Consider the following 19137-nt stretch of genomic DNA (forward strand, 5'->3'; position numbering starts at 1 on the left):
TTCAACCTGTAATTCCTATTTTAGCCATGTCATTATACTGTAGACTTATATTTTCAAAACTTTGCAAAGATTGAGAAAATAGACCATCTTTAAGCTCACAACGTGTCACAATGTGACTCATTGTGAGCTTACAGATCGGCTATTTTTGCAGTGCGACACCATCGTACGACGGAAATTAAAAGCGACGCTTATGTAGTTAACACCTTGTTCCGTGCTCTTCCCAAATGTCAGTCATCTTGATCTCATCTCCAGGCGGATTACTTCAGCTGTGTGGCAACTGTGGTCACCATTCGCAAAGAGAACTGCATGTACCAGGCGTGTCCCCGTGCAGAATGCAACAAGAAGGTCATAGACCTGCAGAATGGCAAATACCGATGTGAGAAGTGTGACCAAGAGTTCCCCGACTTCAAATACAGACTTTTACTGTCCGTGAGTATTAAGAGAACAAAGCACGCAGTAGATACAATATTTCCAGTGGTGGAAAGTAACTAGTCTCAAGTACGTACTTAAGCACTAACCCTAACCCTTACTTTTACATGAGTATTTCCATTTTTTTAAATACTTTATACTTGTACCCCATTACGTCTCAGAGGCATATGTTTTACTTTTTTCTTTGACTTCTTTAGTTACTAGTTACTTTTCAGATTTAGATTATTAACTCTCTCAGTGCCAATGAAATAAAAAAAAGCGAGATACAGCCTTTTTCATTTGTAAGTTAAACAAAGAGTGGATGGAGCTGCAAATCTTCAGATAATGATATCTTGGGTTCTGAACATTTAAAAAATATATAATAAATAATAATAATAATAATTTTATTAAAAAAAAAAGATTAAACTCAGGATTTCTCGTTTTGGCACTGAGGGCATTCAGAAAAAAACTCGGGATATCTCGTTGTGTGGCACTGAGAGAGTTAATACAAAATATTCATTAAGCCCAATTTTATACTTAGGGTTAGTTATGCGAAAATAACTGATCTACAAGCTCATATCGCGTTGCGACGAGTTGTGAGCTTGTAGAGCTGCCATTTATGAAAAGGTTTGACAGAATTAATGTTAAAACATTTATATGTAGTATTTATTTTGGTCCTTTAAGTATAATTGCCTTCTGTACTTTTCTTGCTCAAGTAAAATTATAATAATAATATAAATAATACATGACTTATTCTTATACTGTTGAATTACTACTTGAATACACACCAAATTGTCCTTATATCTGAGGTGTGCTGTGATGATAACTTTTCTTCTGATTACACGCACACTGCCCATATGTTTCTCTTTTTCTGTCCTCCAGGTCAATTTAGCAGACTTTGGGGACAACCAATGGGTGACATGCTTCCAGGACACCGCTGAGGTGCTACTGGGTCACAATTCAGAGGCACTGGGACATCTCAGAGACACAGTGAGAGACACACACACACACACACACACACACACACACACACACACACACACACACACACACACACACACACACACACAACGTTCTGCCTCCTATCACTATCTTCTGGAAAGAAAACTTACTTACATTTGTCCAAAAGGCCTAATTTAGGGTTGCATCTCCATATATCTGTTTTGTTGTAAATTCATGCCCTACTTCATCATACAAGAATGTCACACAAACGTAGTGGAAATAGCAGATCTAGAAGCTCACAACACCTGTGAGGCATTGTGAGCTTGTAGATCTGCTATTTTCTCTATTCCTGAAAGTTTTTTTTTGTTCCGTTTCCTGAAAAGTAACGGTTTTGCATGTCTTTATAACGTGATAAGGTATTTTCTTATCCTGGTTTTAATCTCTCATGCCCCATTTATTACTTTCCAAAGTTTTCGAAAATAGGCTATAAGCTCATTAAAGCTTGAAGATCTGCAATTTTAGCTATTTCTGAACTTTTTCTTAAATTAAAGAATATATTGATATTATCCCAATAAGATATCATCGTTACAATTTCGAACCAAGCCATCCAGGCTCCTGGTGAATCATGACCATAAAACATTTGATTCTGTGTCAAAAATATTTAGAGAACCGCAATAAAAAAAGGGTATTTATTAAATATAGTACATAATATAATTAAATATTCAAATATTGTTTGTAAGCAGAATGAAATGTTTTATGGTCATGATTCAGCAGGAGCCTGGATGGCTTGGTTTCAGGCTTAAAACAATTTATATAAATATTTTCGGAAATCTCTATGGGAAAAATGTATGAGGTTTCTATCTGTGGCACCACAAAATGGCCACCACTGCTCTGCCCTATTGAGGTATTATTGTGATATTTGGTGACCCAGTCTAACTCCAACTGACTACGTCCTGTACAAAGCTGCTGTCTTGTCATGTGACAGCCCTGACTTTGTGTTAATCCTGTCCTTTTTGTGTGTGTGTGTGTGTGTCTGTCCACGAGGATGAGGCTGCATTCGATGACGTGCTCAGCAAAGCCCACTTCACAGCTCACATCTTTAAAAACAGAGCCAAGCTGGAGACATACAATGTAAGTTGCCGCTCAGGGGAACACAATGGCATATGATGCAACGCAATTTACTTTCCGGGGAGAAATAGGTTGGAATTGAACGACATGCAATGGAACTCATCATTGTCCTCTTGTCAATGGGAATTGTGTCTCTGTTTTCTGTGGGACTATTGATTTAGCTGCCTATTACAACAAAACGGTGTTCAATATGAATGCAATAACAGACGTTCACTATTTCAGCTATGCATAACGGCACATGGTTTTAACCACATGACCCCTAGTGCACACTATTCCGGGGTTGCGAACATTCGGTGAATGTTCGGTGAAAATAGCAGATCTACAAGCTCACATCGTGTCGCGATCTGCTGTATAGACCCCTGGGGGACCCTGGTGAACTACAGGGTTTACGTGTTAAATGCACTGGCTTTCAAAATGGTTGCAAAGATGTCATGTTAACAGGAAATTGTATTGTTCATTGTTCAACATGACCCTCATCTAGCTAGCAAACATAACTTTGACCTCCCACAGATGCCTTTATCAATATTTAAACTAGAAATAATTCATAGCCACACTATAGGTTATGTACTGTTCATAGCCAATATAATTTACAACATAAGATAACAAAGCAGTTTTGTGTTTACACTTTCAGTATTTCAATTACCACAGTTATCGCAATGGCAAGCACCAGAAATCACCAGAAATCACCTTTTAGCATCAGCTAGGCGTTGGCTGAATTAGTTGGTGTGGCGTAACCAACAAGTTAGAGCAACATTGCTGTTGGTAATAACGGTAAAAGAATACGGTAATACGTCTGTTACTAATAATTCCTCAAGTGACTACTTTATAATATATATATTCTATTTTATTTTAATTTTTTGGCCATTCCAGCCTCCTAGCAGTGATAAAAACACAAAACATCGCAGTGTGATGACATACATCTGAAAACATCTCAATCTGATAGATTGAGATTTGTTATGTGGTCATTGCAGCAGGGATAACAGAAAACAAGGCTATGGAATCATTTCTCTTGATTAGGCGCTAATTAGCATTTAGCTACAGTCTGTCTAAGCCTAATTAGCTTAATTATTGAGAGGCTAATTTGCTACTGGGTCTGTGCACCAAGCATCTGTGAGGAATGTTTGGACTTAAGCATGGGCTCAGAGCTGTTCTTACCATGGCCTCATGAAAATTCATTTTGGGATATTATGCAGGACATACAGTAAGTACGGAAAATGTAATCTGACATTTGGGAGCTGCACAAGATGTCTGTAAAATTATGAATACATATTTTGTAATTCAACCCTGATATAAATTGCTATGCATTTTACATTCCATTTGAAACCTACATACTTCATTGACTGGAGTCCCCCAGGGGTCTACATTTGGTCCCCTCCTTTTTTTCCCCCTCTACAACGAATATCTTCGCAGAAAAAAAGCTAGTAGATCTGCTTTTTTCGCCTCTGCTTTGTTTGCCAAATGTATTCCTATTATGACATGCCCAGAATAGGGACGCTGGGGTGATCAGCAGGATGATTTGCGTAAATGAAATGTACAAAACAATATTCTGCAACTAATCATCTTAGTGGCCTACCCCGACCACACTGAGGTCCAGGCCCCGTTAAGTTCAATTAGGCTACATGCTGAAATTGGACTATTCATGAAGAAAGTGGCAGAGATCACCCAGACTGGCTTCAAGGTCTTGCATTTTACTGGTTCTTCTGTCTTTTGACCACCTGAATACCCTTATTATAATCACATACTGCCACTTACTAATGGATGGTACGCATGCTGGGAAGCTGTGCACAGTTGCCCCCAGTGCCACCTTGATTGAGGAAATCCTGCAAAATGATAGATTAATTTGGACCACACTGCCACCTTAGTTTGGATAGAGTGATTAACTGCTACATATGAGGCCAAAAAGCATCCCCACAGAGAAATAGGGAGCATTAATGAGTGGAGCAGCAAAAGTGTACGTTTTCTCTCCTCTGAAATGGTTCTTTGGTACGATTAGAATGTACATGTGTTTGGAAACGTGATCAGGTATTATGCTGATGTGGCTTACTGTGGCCTTACGGGTATATTTGGCTCCATTTGTACAGAGTTATGGGGGTCTGTGTGCCCTTATATACAGTATACCAAACTGGGGGTCCTTGCAATTAAAAAGTGTGAGAACCACAGCTCCAACCCGTCTCACACTCTCTCACTTTGAGAGTCTCGCTATCTGTCTCTCTCTCTCTGTACACCTTGCAGAGCCAAGGTTGTCAGACAAAATGTACCAGTGTTCAGAAAGGAATAGATTTTCACTGCAAAAAAAGTGTCGATCTTTACATGCTCTGAGTTAAATTTGAAACTCAGGATTTTGCTGTGTTGGGCTAGCCTGGATCCAGACCATAGGCCCCGCCCCCGTCCACTCTCTGAGTGGACTGCATGCAGCTTCAGTCTGATAATCAGGCTCGTGTTGGGCTGAATGTCTCAAAAGATAGTAATGGGGCTAGTTCTAATTGCATTTGCCATGTAAGGGGAACATCCGGACAGATAAATGTTCACACCATTTTTGGAGGTAGAACAAATCTCAGCCGGCAGCCGGTAGTCGTGTGAAATTGAATTCTTGCAAAGCTTTCAGTCTTTCTGACTGAGAGTAGAAACATTGGAATGCTGGGATGTTTTTATGACATTGCCCAGAATATGGACAATGTCATAATATGGTACGATTGTCTACTCACTCTGAGTCTCAGAGAAGGGCTGTGGACAGTTCAGAAACCCGCCTACCAGTGACATCATCGATGGGGAATCAAAACTGCAGGCTTTCTATTTCTGGAAAGTTAGCATGCTATAATAAAATCCATTGTTCTCGTGTTAATACAAATACAAATAAGTCCTGTTAAAAAAAAAAACGACCTAACGATGATGTCACTGGTAGGCGGGTTTCTGAAGTGTCCACAGCCCTCCTATGAATGAGACACAGAGTGAGTATAAAAAAGGGTCCAATTGTATCATGAGCATTAGTGAGGAACAAGTATATGAAGATAAGTTGAAAATGGGTGAAGTCGTCCTTTAACGTAATGCCAGGAATGGGGTTCAGTCCTCTTGCTCAAGGGCACATGGCTGCAAAATGGGATCGAACCTCTTCCGTTATGGGACGTTAGGGTTTATGTCGTGCCTCTTTCTGGTATTTATAATGTGTGTGTCAGAGGTTGTGCTGACACAAAGCCCTGCATACATACGGCGCTGTGTGTGTGTGTGTGTGTGTGTGTGTGTGTGTGTGTGTGTGTGTGTGTGTGTGTGTGTGTGTGTGTGTGTGTGTGTGTGTGTGTGTGTGTGTGTGTGTGTGTGTGTGTGTGTGTGTGTGTGTGTGTGTGTGTGTGTGTGTGTGTGTGTGTGTGTGTGCACATGCAGCACGCAGTGGTGGAAAAAGTACTTGCATGTTTTACTTAAGTAAAAGTATCAATACTGCTAAATTGAAATACTCTGTTACAAGTAAAAGTCTGGAATTCAAAATCTACTTGAGTAAAAGTACAAAAGTATTGGCATCAAAATGTACCTAAAGTACCAAAAGTAAAAGTACTCATTATTCAGAATGCCCCCATTTCAAGTTTTCAAATGTATTAAAATCTTTTGAAAATAGCCGAAATGTATTTAGGGCTGAAGTAGGTAATGTATGTTTTCTAAGAATAATAAAAATCTACAAAGTAACTTGTAACTAAAGTTTTGAAATAATTGTAGTGGAGTAAAAGTACAATATTTGGATCCAAGATGTAGTGGAGTAGAAGTAAAAGTATTGGAAATACTCAAGTAAAGTACAAATACCTCAAAAGTGTACTTAAGTACAGTACTTAAGTAAATGTACTTAGTTACTTTCCACCACTGGCAGCACGTGACACATGGTGGTGGGTAAATGAACCAGTTGTGCCTCGGTCAATACGCTGGTGTCAGATAGCACCTCCTTTATACTCCTCTGTGTTAACAGACCAAACAGTCAGCATCTTAACACACACACACACACACACACACACACACACACACACACACACACACACACACACACACACACACACACACACACACACACACACACACACACACACACAATTAACATTCATGGTGTGTCAAGCGTAAGACCAGTTTGCATGGGGATGAGACCTTGTACCACTACAGGGAGACCCTCTCTGTCAGTGCCTGTAGAAATGTTTTAGAAAGTCTGGCATTTAGATATTGAAATTCTTCATTAGGAATAACCCCTTGAGATCTCTCGCATCTCGTTTTCGAGGTCGGTCCTAAAGACAGTAGTACAATATACGGTAAACACACAAATACAATACGTTTAACAAAAAACTAAATATCAAACAATCAAACGGACCACAACACATAAGACCACACACAATCTGAGTGTTATACTCTAAGCAAGCACAAAAGATGGATCATTTTGTTCAAAGTCAAATATCATTGTCAGTGTCGATGTCAGCGATAGCATACAGTCGATTTAAAAGCATAATGAGTTATACTAAAGTATAGTTATTATGATGGGATATAGGTTATCATTATATAGTTATTAATTGTTTATGAAAGTGTAATAATCATGGACATGTACAGGAAATCGTATAATAAAAAGACCGGGAACGCATCTGTGTCATTTTATATTTCGCAGGTCCCTGGAACAAAATATTTTGAGATGGGGGTCTGCGGCCAAATACATATAATTTTGGGGGTACTTGACATGAAAAGGTTTGAGAACCAAACCAAAGACATTTGTAGAATCGGCCTCAGGTCTTAATGGGTTAAAGATGATATGGATCGAATATTTACAGGTACATTGTTCCAATCAGAAGGGGCTTTAAACATAAAGGCTTTCTTACCTAATGATTTGGAGACTGAAGGAACAGAAAAATAAATCTGTGTGGAGTGCCTCAACTGGTAGTTGTTTTAGAATGGTACTAGAAGTTGTTTGAGATATTGAGGGTAGTTGAAATGTATACATTTGAAAATAAACAGTAACCAGTGACACCGTCGTCTTATTGTGGGGGAGGGCAACTGAAAATGTCCATACATTGTACAGTGATTAGTTGTAAAAGGGCAACCTAGGATAAATCTGCAAAGTTTGTTATAGACCGTATTAAGAGTCGTCAGATTGGTTTTAGATGCAGCTTGATACACAATATCAGCATAATCAAATATTGGTAAAACAAGCTGTACAATGAGTGATTTCCTAACAGATTGTAAAACAGTTTTTAGAGGGATAGTGAACACCAATACTGAGGTTAACGTTTCTAATAATGTGATAAATATGACATTTAAATGACAGTTCAGCATCAAGCCACAGGCCCAAGTATTTGGTGTGTTGTGTTGGCATTTGAGCCCAGGAATGTGTAACCAGGGCATGCCAGTGACTACATGGTATGCACAGCAACTGGGAAAGCCTCAGCACACCCTGTTGTTGTCATACAATAACTTCTTAATTGAACCTGTGGAATTTTAACAACATGACAAGCTTTTACCTACAATCAAAGTTTTCTTGTCGCTCATCTTATAGTGTACCATAAACATGTGAGCAATTTAAACTTGCATCTCATTGGATTCATTAATGTGACACCTTCTTTTTTTTTTAGATATGTTTTGGGGCTTGTATGCCTTTATTTCACAGGACAGTAGGCTGATAGGAAATGGGGAGAGATATGGGGGGGTGACACACAGCAAAGGTCGTCGGGATCGGGAGTCGAACCTGCGATACGCTGTCAAGCTGGATTACCAGCGTATGTGGTATGAGCCTGGACCGCTAGGCCAGCGGGCGCCCCCCAATGTGACACCTTCTGATTGTATAATTAGCTGCTGCCATGCGAGCGCAAATTATGCACAAGGAACAGTGCCATCAAATCTGGCACTCCATTGTCACACAGGATCACACACACCGCAACGTGTAAAGCCCTATATGACTTGACACAACATGCTAGGCCTGCATGTGTTAAACAGTGATATTAATAGCCTAATTAGCAGTTACCCTGGTTCAGTGTTAAACTTACCCTGGCGCATCTATTCCTGCTTGTGCCAGATGTTATTTCCTTCACTTTTCCTGCATGTAAGATCAGTTACATAAGTCACTGAAGTCTCGTCCCCTGATCAACTCCAACTCTATAACCATCACTTAACCTGTTAAATCCTATATTCTTTGTTGACAGGGGTCTATCCTTGGTCCACTCCCTTTTTCCCCTCTGCACCAAATCTCTTCACCGCAAATAGGTGACACGTTGTGAGCTCAAAGATGGGCAATTTTTGAGGAATATTTGCCTGCTATGACATGCCCAGGATAGGGACGCTAGGGTTCAAGTGGTTAAAGGGATCTCAATCTCTGTTGTCCTATAGTAATCATCCATTCATTGTTTAATACTTGACCTTAGTTGGTAGGGAGGGGGAGAAGAAGTCCAAGAGCAACAATAATGATAGGTCAAGTTTGTTGAAGACCATTTACAGTCAATATCTAAAGCCCTCACACACACACACACACACACACTTTGAGTGGCAGGTACTCCCACACATCCACTCAGAGACTTCTTCACATGTGCCCAGGGACACATTAGCACATCATGGACTATACATTTCTTGCACTCACCAGCACCACATGACATGATACACACCTTGACATGCTAAGGACCACGATGGAAACGAGCTGTAAGCTTCTTCTTTTTTATCCTTTTGATTATGGTGCATGTTACATGTGACATATGTTTTATTACATGATCCATAAAGATATCAAGCAATCAATCAATCAAGTTCTACTTCAGTAAGGCAAGAGAATGTGCAAGCTCCCAATAGGGAAATCTGCATTTCGTTGTGTCCTGATATCATCAGGAGATGCATCCAGTCCTAACAAAACTACAAGACCTTGTGTAGTGTACTTTGTTCGAGACATGAGACATAGTCAAGTCAATGATAAAATACCTACTTGAAATCGGTGCAGTCAGTGACTCAAGTAGAGCAACGGCACTAAAAAGATCAATGTCACTTTTTTGTGCAGCACTGGTAGACTGGTGGCCGTGGGCATCCTTGAAAGCGATCAGGGAAATATGGGTGAAATTTTGCAGGGCTTTTGCAAGTACCTAATTATAAGTAGCTCAGTGAGCACGACTTTGTACCGGCCCAATTCAAGCACTGTAACCACTGTCCATGAACAGTCTAGTCTAATTGAAAGAAATGTTTGAGCACCGCCCCTCTGCTCAACCAGCGGACTTCAGTGATGCAGGGTAGGCTGTCTAAAATGTTATAGTCTGGCAAAAGAGCATATTTCTGGTGGTTAGTCTACTCTATTGGCTTTAATAACATTACCGTAAACGTTTTGTTTACTACTCTGGCATTGTCCATTTTCAGGCTTTTTTCTATTGACACTAACTCCACAAACTCCCCAGTGACAGTCAGAGATACAGCACTCAAATAAACAGTGCGGCGCTAAGCCACCAATTATAGTGTCTTTTTCCACATGGATAATTGCCATCAGATGCAAAACAAAGGCAAATTGCACTCGCCTGCACAAATGTATGGGTGTGTTTGCACTGTCATATCATTAATTCAGTATATTTTGTGAGTTTTGTTTACTCCTGATTGATTACCTGTTGCTCCCAATCCCAATCTGGGGCCCTACATTTATTATCACGTTTTTGATTGATTGATTGCTTACTTTATTAACAGGTTTGTTAACGGCACTTGTACATGTAGTACAGTCAAAAGTTATTCTAAACACAAAAAGCTGCAGGGACTTGTTGCCATTGTGGTCCATTAAATGTAACATTCCATCAGCTACCTGAATAAGGCCAAATACAATATAATGGTATTGATTGCAGTCGGCTCCTTTTAAGGAGCTTTCTTAAAGACTTTACACACCGGGAGCGTTCATTTCGTGCGATTAATTTACATTATTTTAAACTGCTGTTTTGACATGAAGACATCCACACCGAACGCATATACTGTATAACGAGGCAATAAAGCAATGTAATTATTTTTCAAAACAAGCTTGATTTCTTTTTACCGCAGATAATCGCATTACCTGTATGAATGAGGCATCACCGAATTAATACTTTGATGTGAAATATTTGCATACGCATATCATTTATTCATCACGCTCCCAGTTTGTAAGGACCTTTACTCTTTCGGTAAGCTTTTTTTTTTTGGTGTTTTATTTAAATGAGTTGTCATCTGTGAAGTAGACCACCTCTTTGATGGCCCCCCGTTTAGTTAAATATGCCTGCCGTCATCAGACAGGGGGAAATAGAAAACATTCATAGAACTGTTGGAACGCATTTGAGATAGATGGGTGAATACAGAACCACCCTCGCTGGTTGTGCACACTGTGTTTGAATTGTTAATTACGTATGATGCATTGTCCTGTGGATTAATTATCCTCATTTTTAAAGCGGAGGAATTATTTTGCTTCCAAGCGCTCATGCAAAAACAACACATTGTTTTGAATATTTATGTGCAGCAGACGCTTGTTCATCACAAACCCATAGAGATGTTTGTGAATTAGATGTGGGAAAGACTACTGTTTATACTGAGAACGATGACCAACTGTCTAAACGCCCCGCCCGGCTGTGATCCTTACACCCTACTGGAAATTGGCCTAAAGATGGCGCTAAAGGAAAAGCCTTGGGATCATCAAAATAATTTAGGGGGCATCGTATTAGGTTTGATGAGAAGATGTGGAATTTATCGGGAGGGGTTTTCCCAGTTTGAGGTTGATCGGGACCAATTATCTGGCAAGACTATCCTGTCGTCACTAGAGGATAGTCTTGCCAGATAATTGGATCTCTAGATCACACATTATTTGTATTTTTAAAAAAAATCTGCCTTTATTGATAGGAAAGTAGACTGACAGGAAATGGGGAGAGAGATGGGGAGGGGGGGGTGACACGCAGCAAAGGTCGTCGGGATCGGGATTACCATTCTAGGTGCTCAGACGGTTACGCCAACCGTCCGGGCCAGATCACACTAGATTCTAGTGTGTGAGGGGTTGAAAGATCCAATCTTAAAGGAGTCCTAAGCCAATAATTTGATGACCAGTGGAGTCTATCCGGTAGGAGACACGAAGAGTCTCAGTCTGAGCAGTCACCCGGTCATCAAATTATTGGCTTAGGGCCGCCCCGAAAAAATTCTAGAATGATTACGTCTGTCATAGTTGGACGGCACTGCGTGAGTTGCGTACGTCCAAGAGAGAGACAGACCAGTCTAAACAATCTGTGGTGCGATGGACAGCTGAGGCTTGTTGATGTGGCAAGAACACTGTCTATATAGCGTGTTTTCCCAGACATATCACAACCATTTGTCTGTTACCACTTGTTACCACAAGTTTCAAGACGTGGTGAAATGAAAATACATTTTCACACGTTTAAAGCATATCCGTGGTCATAATATGGACATACCTAACAATAGAAGCCAAAAAATACTTTCTCTCTCCCTTGGGGCAGCCAGGGTAAACAAACACTAGCCCTCTGCTGCACACAGCTGCAGTGAGTGAGATTCCAGCCTTCCTTAGCCTGAAGGGAATGGGACCTTCTGATTGGCTGAGATGATGTTTTCATTACTGAAAAGCCATTTCACCACGACTTTAACCCATTATCTGCAAGCCATTGTGGTGCAACCAGATTGTTTAAGATTTTAAAACTCTTGTCATGTGAGCCCAGCTTAAGTCATGGAACTAATTTACATTTCTTATACATTCTATTGTCAGAGGTATAGACTATACCGCGTCAACCTTAACAGTGATGGCATTCAACCACTATAACATTCTGATGAGCGGAATAAGCAAGTCACTCTGTCTGAACCTATATAATTAGTTACAAGCTCACGATTTGTGAGCTTTTATGTGGTTAAGCATTATATATTCTATAGCATTATAATTCTATTTTGATTTATTTCTTCCCCCATCTTCAGGATGAGAGTCGTTTGAAGACCACAGTATTGGAAATCCAACCGGTGGACCACAGGGAATACAGCAGGAGGCTGATCAGCAACATCCGCAGAATGGCCAGCTGCCATGCCGATCTCGGCCCCCCAGTCGTCAAAAAGGCTTCCTCCAGATAAGAGTATCTCTTTAACGGCAGATCTCAGAGCGGTCTCTTGGCTTTTCCCAGCAAAGAGATAAGAGCATATTGGACGGAAGCGGCGCAAAAAGCCAAGTAAAAGACTCATCTGACTAAATGACAGCCAAACAATAGTCTGATATTTAACTGTCTTCTTCACCAGTCTTCACACGTTGACAGTTTCCACAAAATGACTGTTATAACAATAACTTTGTAAAAAAAAAAAAATAGAAGTTTGACCTACAGTACTTTGATTACACGGTGTGCTGCAATTTAGACATACTTGTATTTTAGTTCGTTTTATTTTATTTGATCTTTTAATCGTTGATATATCTTGATTTGGAAATCCGTAAGAAAGAACATAGTAGATTGCTCAGAGGGCATTTGCTGCGTGTTAATTTATCTTACTCATATAATGAGCCCTTCTCTTTAAAGTTATATTTGTTTATGTTGACTCTGCTTTTAGAAAGCAGCGAGCCACGGACAATGTCTTTAGTTTTCTTTTTAGTTTAGTTAAAAAAAATATGATCACGTGTGTTGAGATGCAGGTGCATGTGTGCATTCATGCCGTCGGTCACTTGAGTGGTTCTTTTGTGTGTGTGTGTGTGCGTGTGTGTGTGTCTTGTGTGTGTGTGTGTGTGTGTGTGTGTGTGTGTGTGTGTGTGTGTGTGTGTGTCATTTATTTTTAAACACGTCTTGTTTATGTTCATTTCTCAGTGGGTGTTGTCCCTCTGGGCTCCCAATTATGTCAAACAGGGAGAGAAGTGAGTAATTAAAAAAAATACATGTTTAGTTAAAGTGTGTCTGTCTCTATCATCTGCCCCTCGAACGTAGCCATGCGCTTACATGTACAGTATGTAACTGTCTATTCGCAGGGTTTGATTTGTCAAACAAAGCAAAACCACTGAGGGGGAGACATTTCCTTAACCACTTAAGCCCTATATATGTGTATAGCGAGAATAGCTGATCTACAAGCTGGTAGATCTATTGTTGTATTGATTTATTTATTTCACAAATATCATTCTGACCAGAAGCAGGGATAAAACATATCTCCACCGTCCATAAAAATGAATGACCAGAGGAGGGATATCAAAAGCAGAGGCTTGCATTTTGTCCCCCATCCCCCAACATCCCCCAACAAATCGAACCCTGTTTATGTGTTTATTTGACGTGAAGTTCTCTGCTCCATCTAGTTGCACTGTAGAGGCAGAATGAACTCTGATGCCAATAGACGCTCCCTAGGGCACATACACACATATCCATTGTAGAAGTCTCGCCCCGTTCTGCATGCTTGCTGAGCTAATGTGCCACATTTGTCTCCGCACCACACAGGATTGTTAGGAATGAGCCATTCTCTCTTTTCAGCCAACACCAGAAGGATTGGAGTCATTGGCTCATTGGATGAGAGATAATGGAATCCTGTCCTCATCTTACAACAAAATACCTGTTTACAGTATGAGCCTTTCTATGATGCTATTTAACCCATTAAGACCTGAGGAAGATTCTACAAATGTCAGTAGTTCGCACGCATTCAAGATTTTTTTTAAATGTTGAAAAATAGCAGATGTACTGTACAAGTGACGTGCTGTGAGCTTGTATATCTGCTATTTTTTAATAGCCAACGCTAAAATCTAAAATGACAGCTTTCTCGGTTTTAATGGGTTAAAGAATTAAGATTTATTCTCATAAATGATACAAATTATGCTACTACTACCATTAATCACTTAAACCCCATCTACTTCATTGACTGGGGCCCCCTCCTTTTCCCCTCTACACCAAATCTCTTAGCAGAAAATGGTTTCACTGGGTGTTTATCTATGTGACATGCCCAGAATAGGGATGCTAGGGTAGTTAATTCAAGCAAGTGAATTCAAACCACGGTTGTTTTTATTGTGGCATGACAAAGAATTCATGCTTACATAATAATAGTAATGCCCCTTTGTGTGCACTTTATTTCGGAAGAACCTCTGCACATAAATCATGCAAAAGTACTGTGGTAATAATTATTTTCTTAAACGCAGTCAAAGAAAATAAACCTAACTCGTCTCTTAATCAACTCAACCAGCTTCCATTTCACCTGACAGCTGTATTGACAGAAGGACTGCTTGTGTTTTATTGTTTGATACAAAATATTTTTTTAAAAGCCAGCACACGCTAGACCTGTTGTTCCACCACTTTTATTGTGTTTCCCTGAGTAGATCTTTGTCAGGTAAAACAAACCAAAAAATAGCAATGTTTTTGGGCAAAGATATTTTTCTTCCTTTTTCGTTTATTTGTTTTCCTTCACATTTTTAAATCAGTGGATGGACAATTTATTATTACATGCAGGGGAGATCAAGAGCAAACCCTGTTATTACATTGGAGTGTTGGAACAGCAGGTGTACCGTTCAGGCTTGACATTCAACATTCAGGCTTGATATCACAGCTAATCATGCTGAATGCCCATTGGTACAGTTGGGTCTAATGTGTCAGTGTCACATTTAGACCCGCGTAAGAGTGGAATGTACTCGTTATTTCATGCACACCATATCTACTCACTCAACTCGCCATACACGTACATTTACTAACACTAGTCCATACCCGTGGGGGGATATGCGCCCCCCTGGCTGGCGCATATCCCCCCATGGCTATTCTTGGTAAAGAGATTTGGTGTAGAGGGTAAAAAAGGAGGGGGCCTAGTATATACTGTAGACCTCTAGAGGCCAACGGTGGAGTCAGCCACTTCCAATCATCTATGAAGTGGGCAGAAGACGGCACAACATGCGATTGCGGCGAGCCCGAGCAGACTGCCGAACATATGACTACCACGTATCCCCTATACCAATGGTTCTCAAAGTGTGTGTGTGGGGGGGGGGGTTCCAGGGGGTCCCCAGCGAAAGTAGTTAATATAGCATCAATCATTTTAACCACTTTATCCATTTATACATTGGCTATTAAAAAGATGTGTGCAAATCTTTGCTTCTGGAGGTCCCTGGCACAACATATTTTCAGATTGGGGTCCGCGGCCAAATACACATCAATTTGGGGGTCCTTGACAAGAAAGGTTTGAGAACCGGTGCCCTATACAGACCACCTTCAGAAGACCACCTTCAGAAGTCCTACGTCACCTTCTGTGACGTAGGACCGGAGACAAGGACACACAAGGAATCCAATCAGATGAGAATAAGGTTTAAAGAGGTTTAATTGTTTCGTAGGAGTACAGTAACAATAAGACGGGAGACCTTTTTTCTTTTTTTTTTTAAGTACAGGCAACAAAGTTTTCTGAAAATGTGCTTTCGCTTTAAGACGGAGCATCTCATCTATATTGGGAATCCCCCTCTGACTGTTTTACATTACTGTGGAAGATATTGTTCACAAGAATTATCTGTAGCCTAGAGGGAGAATGAGAGATGACTTTTTCTCTGTGTGCTGTTTACACTCAAGACGGCGGAGAGCAAGGAAGACCGTTTGGAGGTGACATTGTTCTTTAGTAAGGTGCGACTCAAGGGCATGACACTGATTCACGTTGGCAGGACTGTCTAATTTACAACAACGAAGTACTCTCTAGCATCAGTACCATCTCCTCGCTGCCTGGGAGCCATGCTGTGTGTGAGGAGGTTTCATCCCTATTTCACCTTTTGCTCAACTTTTTCCATTATCTCCTCCTGTTTCTACAGAGGACATTCTTTTTTTTTATATATATATTTTTAACGTTAAGGAAGGTCATCATTTCTATTTGTGTGTTTTAGTTTTTCTCTGAGGCAACAGCAATCAACATGTAATCTATCTGCCAGCATCTATCTCACCTATCATTCACTAAATCCAGATTTCACATTTAACCCATTAAAACCGGGAAAGCAAAGTGTCATTTGGGATTTAGCTATATAGCACATTTGTTGGCTAATTCAAAAATAGCGGATATACAAGCTGAAGCTATACAAGCTTGTAGATCTGCTATTTTTGAAAGATCTGTTTCTGAAAAAACATACATTTTTCTGAAAACTATGTCAAATCGGCCTAAGGTCTTAATGGGTTAAGCGTGATTTATACTTTGTTGTATAGCGGAGCATTGCACAGCACATTGGGTATTACACAGTACTAGTCTATGGGGTGGGGGGGGATGACGGAAGAGCTATCTGCTCCTGTGAGGAAGGCTGGAAATCACTAATAACCCAGATTAACGACAGCGTTTGACGTCTACGGCACTACGCCTTCAAAAGATTACTGGATCAAAGGTTGGAAGATTTGAATGGCCAAAGAAAAAAAAGATAATCTGGTTGTAGAAGAAATGTTCAATTACTGCTGATATGCAGAGTGCAGAGAGGGTATCTGTGCACCTTGTACTGAACCACGTGCAGCTCAGAAAGTCATTTCCAAGTTAAAGCCTCGTCCATGATTGAGACTTAAGATTGACAGAGATTGACAGAGAGGCATCAGTCTGCAGACCCCAGCGCACCACCACTGAGGAGGTCCCATTATGTGACGGCAGGGAACCCAATGAAGAGATTGCATTTGATTCTTTAATTCTCCCTGTATTATTAACCCCTCGAGAATTTTATCAAGTAGTAACGCAGTAGAGAATTGAATTGGTGAACTTCTTTTATGGGGATGTGTCTTTTATGTCACTCAGTCTTCCGTTCCCTTCTTGCTTGAGAACGAACAAACCAGGAGACTCGAGTTTAAATGACTTTGTTGGCAAATAAAGGGAACCAGCCAGGCTTGATTTATTATGGCTGACACTTGCAAGTTATTGATGCATCACAGCTCTGGACTGATGACACCGGAAAAAAATAATAAGACAGCAACAGCACAGTATTATGGAGTCATGTCACATCCAGTGGTGTACAGTACAGGTTTCTCCCATTATTGGGGCCTACTGTAATATTATATTATGTATACAATATGCATTTATGCATACTATCTTATCTCTCACTTTACTATACCGATCTGTCTATTTGTCTGTCTGATGTGCAGCAGCATATATCGCCGCTGTCGGGTGGAAACCTCATATGTGCAAAACCACTACTTTTTCAGGAAAGGGGGGGGGGCTGTGTTCCCAATGGATCGAATGTAGTTATTTAGTCACAAGCTCGTGTTTATACTTTTTTTTATTTTTATAAAACACCACTTCAACTTTAATTTGGACATTTCTCAAAAAAATTGGATCTACAAGCTCACAGAGGAACCTCTGCACGATACACAATTTGTCCGTTGTGAGCTTGTAGATCTGCTACTTTAGCGTCACACTGTTGAAGAAGTAGGGCATTCATTCCCCCCCCCCCGACCTCAAAAAAATTGACAAAATAAATAGTTGAAAAATGCCAACAGCAACGATCTCCTGTTGCATGATGGGACAGTGCACGCTCTGCATACTGTATTGACTTGCAGAGTTCTGTGGTCCAAGTCATCTCTGATAGCCCTGCAGCACATTTTAATACACAGTGACTGTCTGTCTCTACTCAAGGATTTTAAAGTGCCCACAAGGACACGGTACCCTTAAAAAGGTATTTATGGCTCTCTCTCTCTCTCTCTCTCTCTCTGTCCCTCTCTGTCCCTCCCTCCCTCCATGTGTCTGTCTCTGTCAATGTGTATTGGTGCATCTCTATTATCCCAAGCTATAGCACAAGATACTGTACCTAAATGCCCATGGTAGGGATATGAGCCTGGTTGACAGTGGTTACGGCTTTCTCCCCCCCCCTGCTTAATTAATTCCTTCCTTCATGTTATTATGTTATATGTGATCAGTTATCACCCTCATTTGTCTTCTCTCTCTCTCTCCTGATCTGATTCTGTTTCTGGACTCTCAGCCTGTAGCGGAGAGAGGAATAAAACCAATTTCTTTGCTGTCTTCATAGTCCATCTCTGAGGTCATGCCTTGATTTTCTTCTCCATTTCATTCTCGCCTGTATTTGTTTTCTCTACTGCAAACTATTATACTTTTAAAGGACCATCATACCGGTGCTCTGGCATGTTAACCCATTGACACAACATTATTGACGAGCATTGGATACCATTCATTTCACTACAGTATGGCCATCGTGTATATTTATTATTATTTTTATTATTATTATTATTGTTACCTTACTTTTTTATCTCTCTACTCTTATCTGTATCTGCTTTTATTTTATTTTATTTTATTCGATTACCTTTTAGCTCCGTGGAGGAAATTCAGTTTTCGACTGCACCCAGCTGATGGCTGCTCAGATGGTTATGCAAAGTGCTGGGGTGGCAGTTAGGGGTTAAGTGTGGGACACTTCGACACATAGATTGATTACCCACCAATACAAGCTATGAAACTTGCTTGAGCTAATCCAACATGCTAAAATCCATTCCGTTATTTTGACACCGTGGCTCCTCAGAGGCAAGCCGTCTAGAAGAGGGTCTGTGAGTGATTGATTACTTTATTTGTACGTTATGTTAGAAGAGATAATACAAGTAAATACAACAATGCATTGGCTGAAATAACACGTCAAGGATAAAAAGACACAAAGTCAAATACCCTGTCGAAGACCTATAGTGTCAGTTGCCTTGCTCAATAACACTTGAATTATATTTATTTCACTTGAAGACAGAGTGCCTTGGATTTCTTCTTGTTGTTCTGCAGTTTATGCCACTGGGGAGACAAAGCACTGGCAGT

The 19137-nt window shown here is 40.3% G+C and overlaps 1 protein-coding gene across 1 annotated transcript in view; it reads left to right on the top strand.

Moving 5' to 3' along the window:
• Positions 1-13339, top strand: part of LOC308089943 (replication protein A 70 kDa DNA-binding subunit-like) — a 74390-nt gene extending 61051 nt beyond the window's left edge. The window contains exons 14-17 of the mRNA XM_080434918.1: positions 253-429; positions 1291-1398; positions 2395-2481; positions 12373-13339. Coding sequence (XP_080291044.1) covers positions 253-429; positions 1291-1398; positions 2395-2481; positions 12373-12522 — 522 coding nt within the window. The 3' untranslated portion in view covers positions 12523-13339. The remainder of the gene's footprint in view (positions 1-252; positions 430-1290; positions 1399-2394; positions 2482-12372) is intronic.
• The last annotated feature ends 5798 nt before the right edge of the window (positions 13340-19137 follow it).

This window comes from Gymnoscopelus braueri, assembly GCF_963280865.1.
Source record: "Gymnoscopelus braueri genome assembly, chromosome: 8".
Lineage (NCBI taxonomy): Eukaryota > Metazoa > Chordata > Actinopteri > Myctophiformes > Myctophidae > Gymnoscopelus > Gymnoscopelus braueri.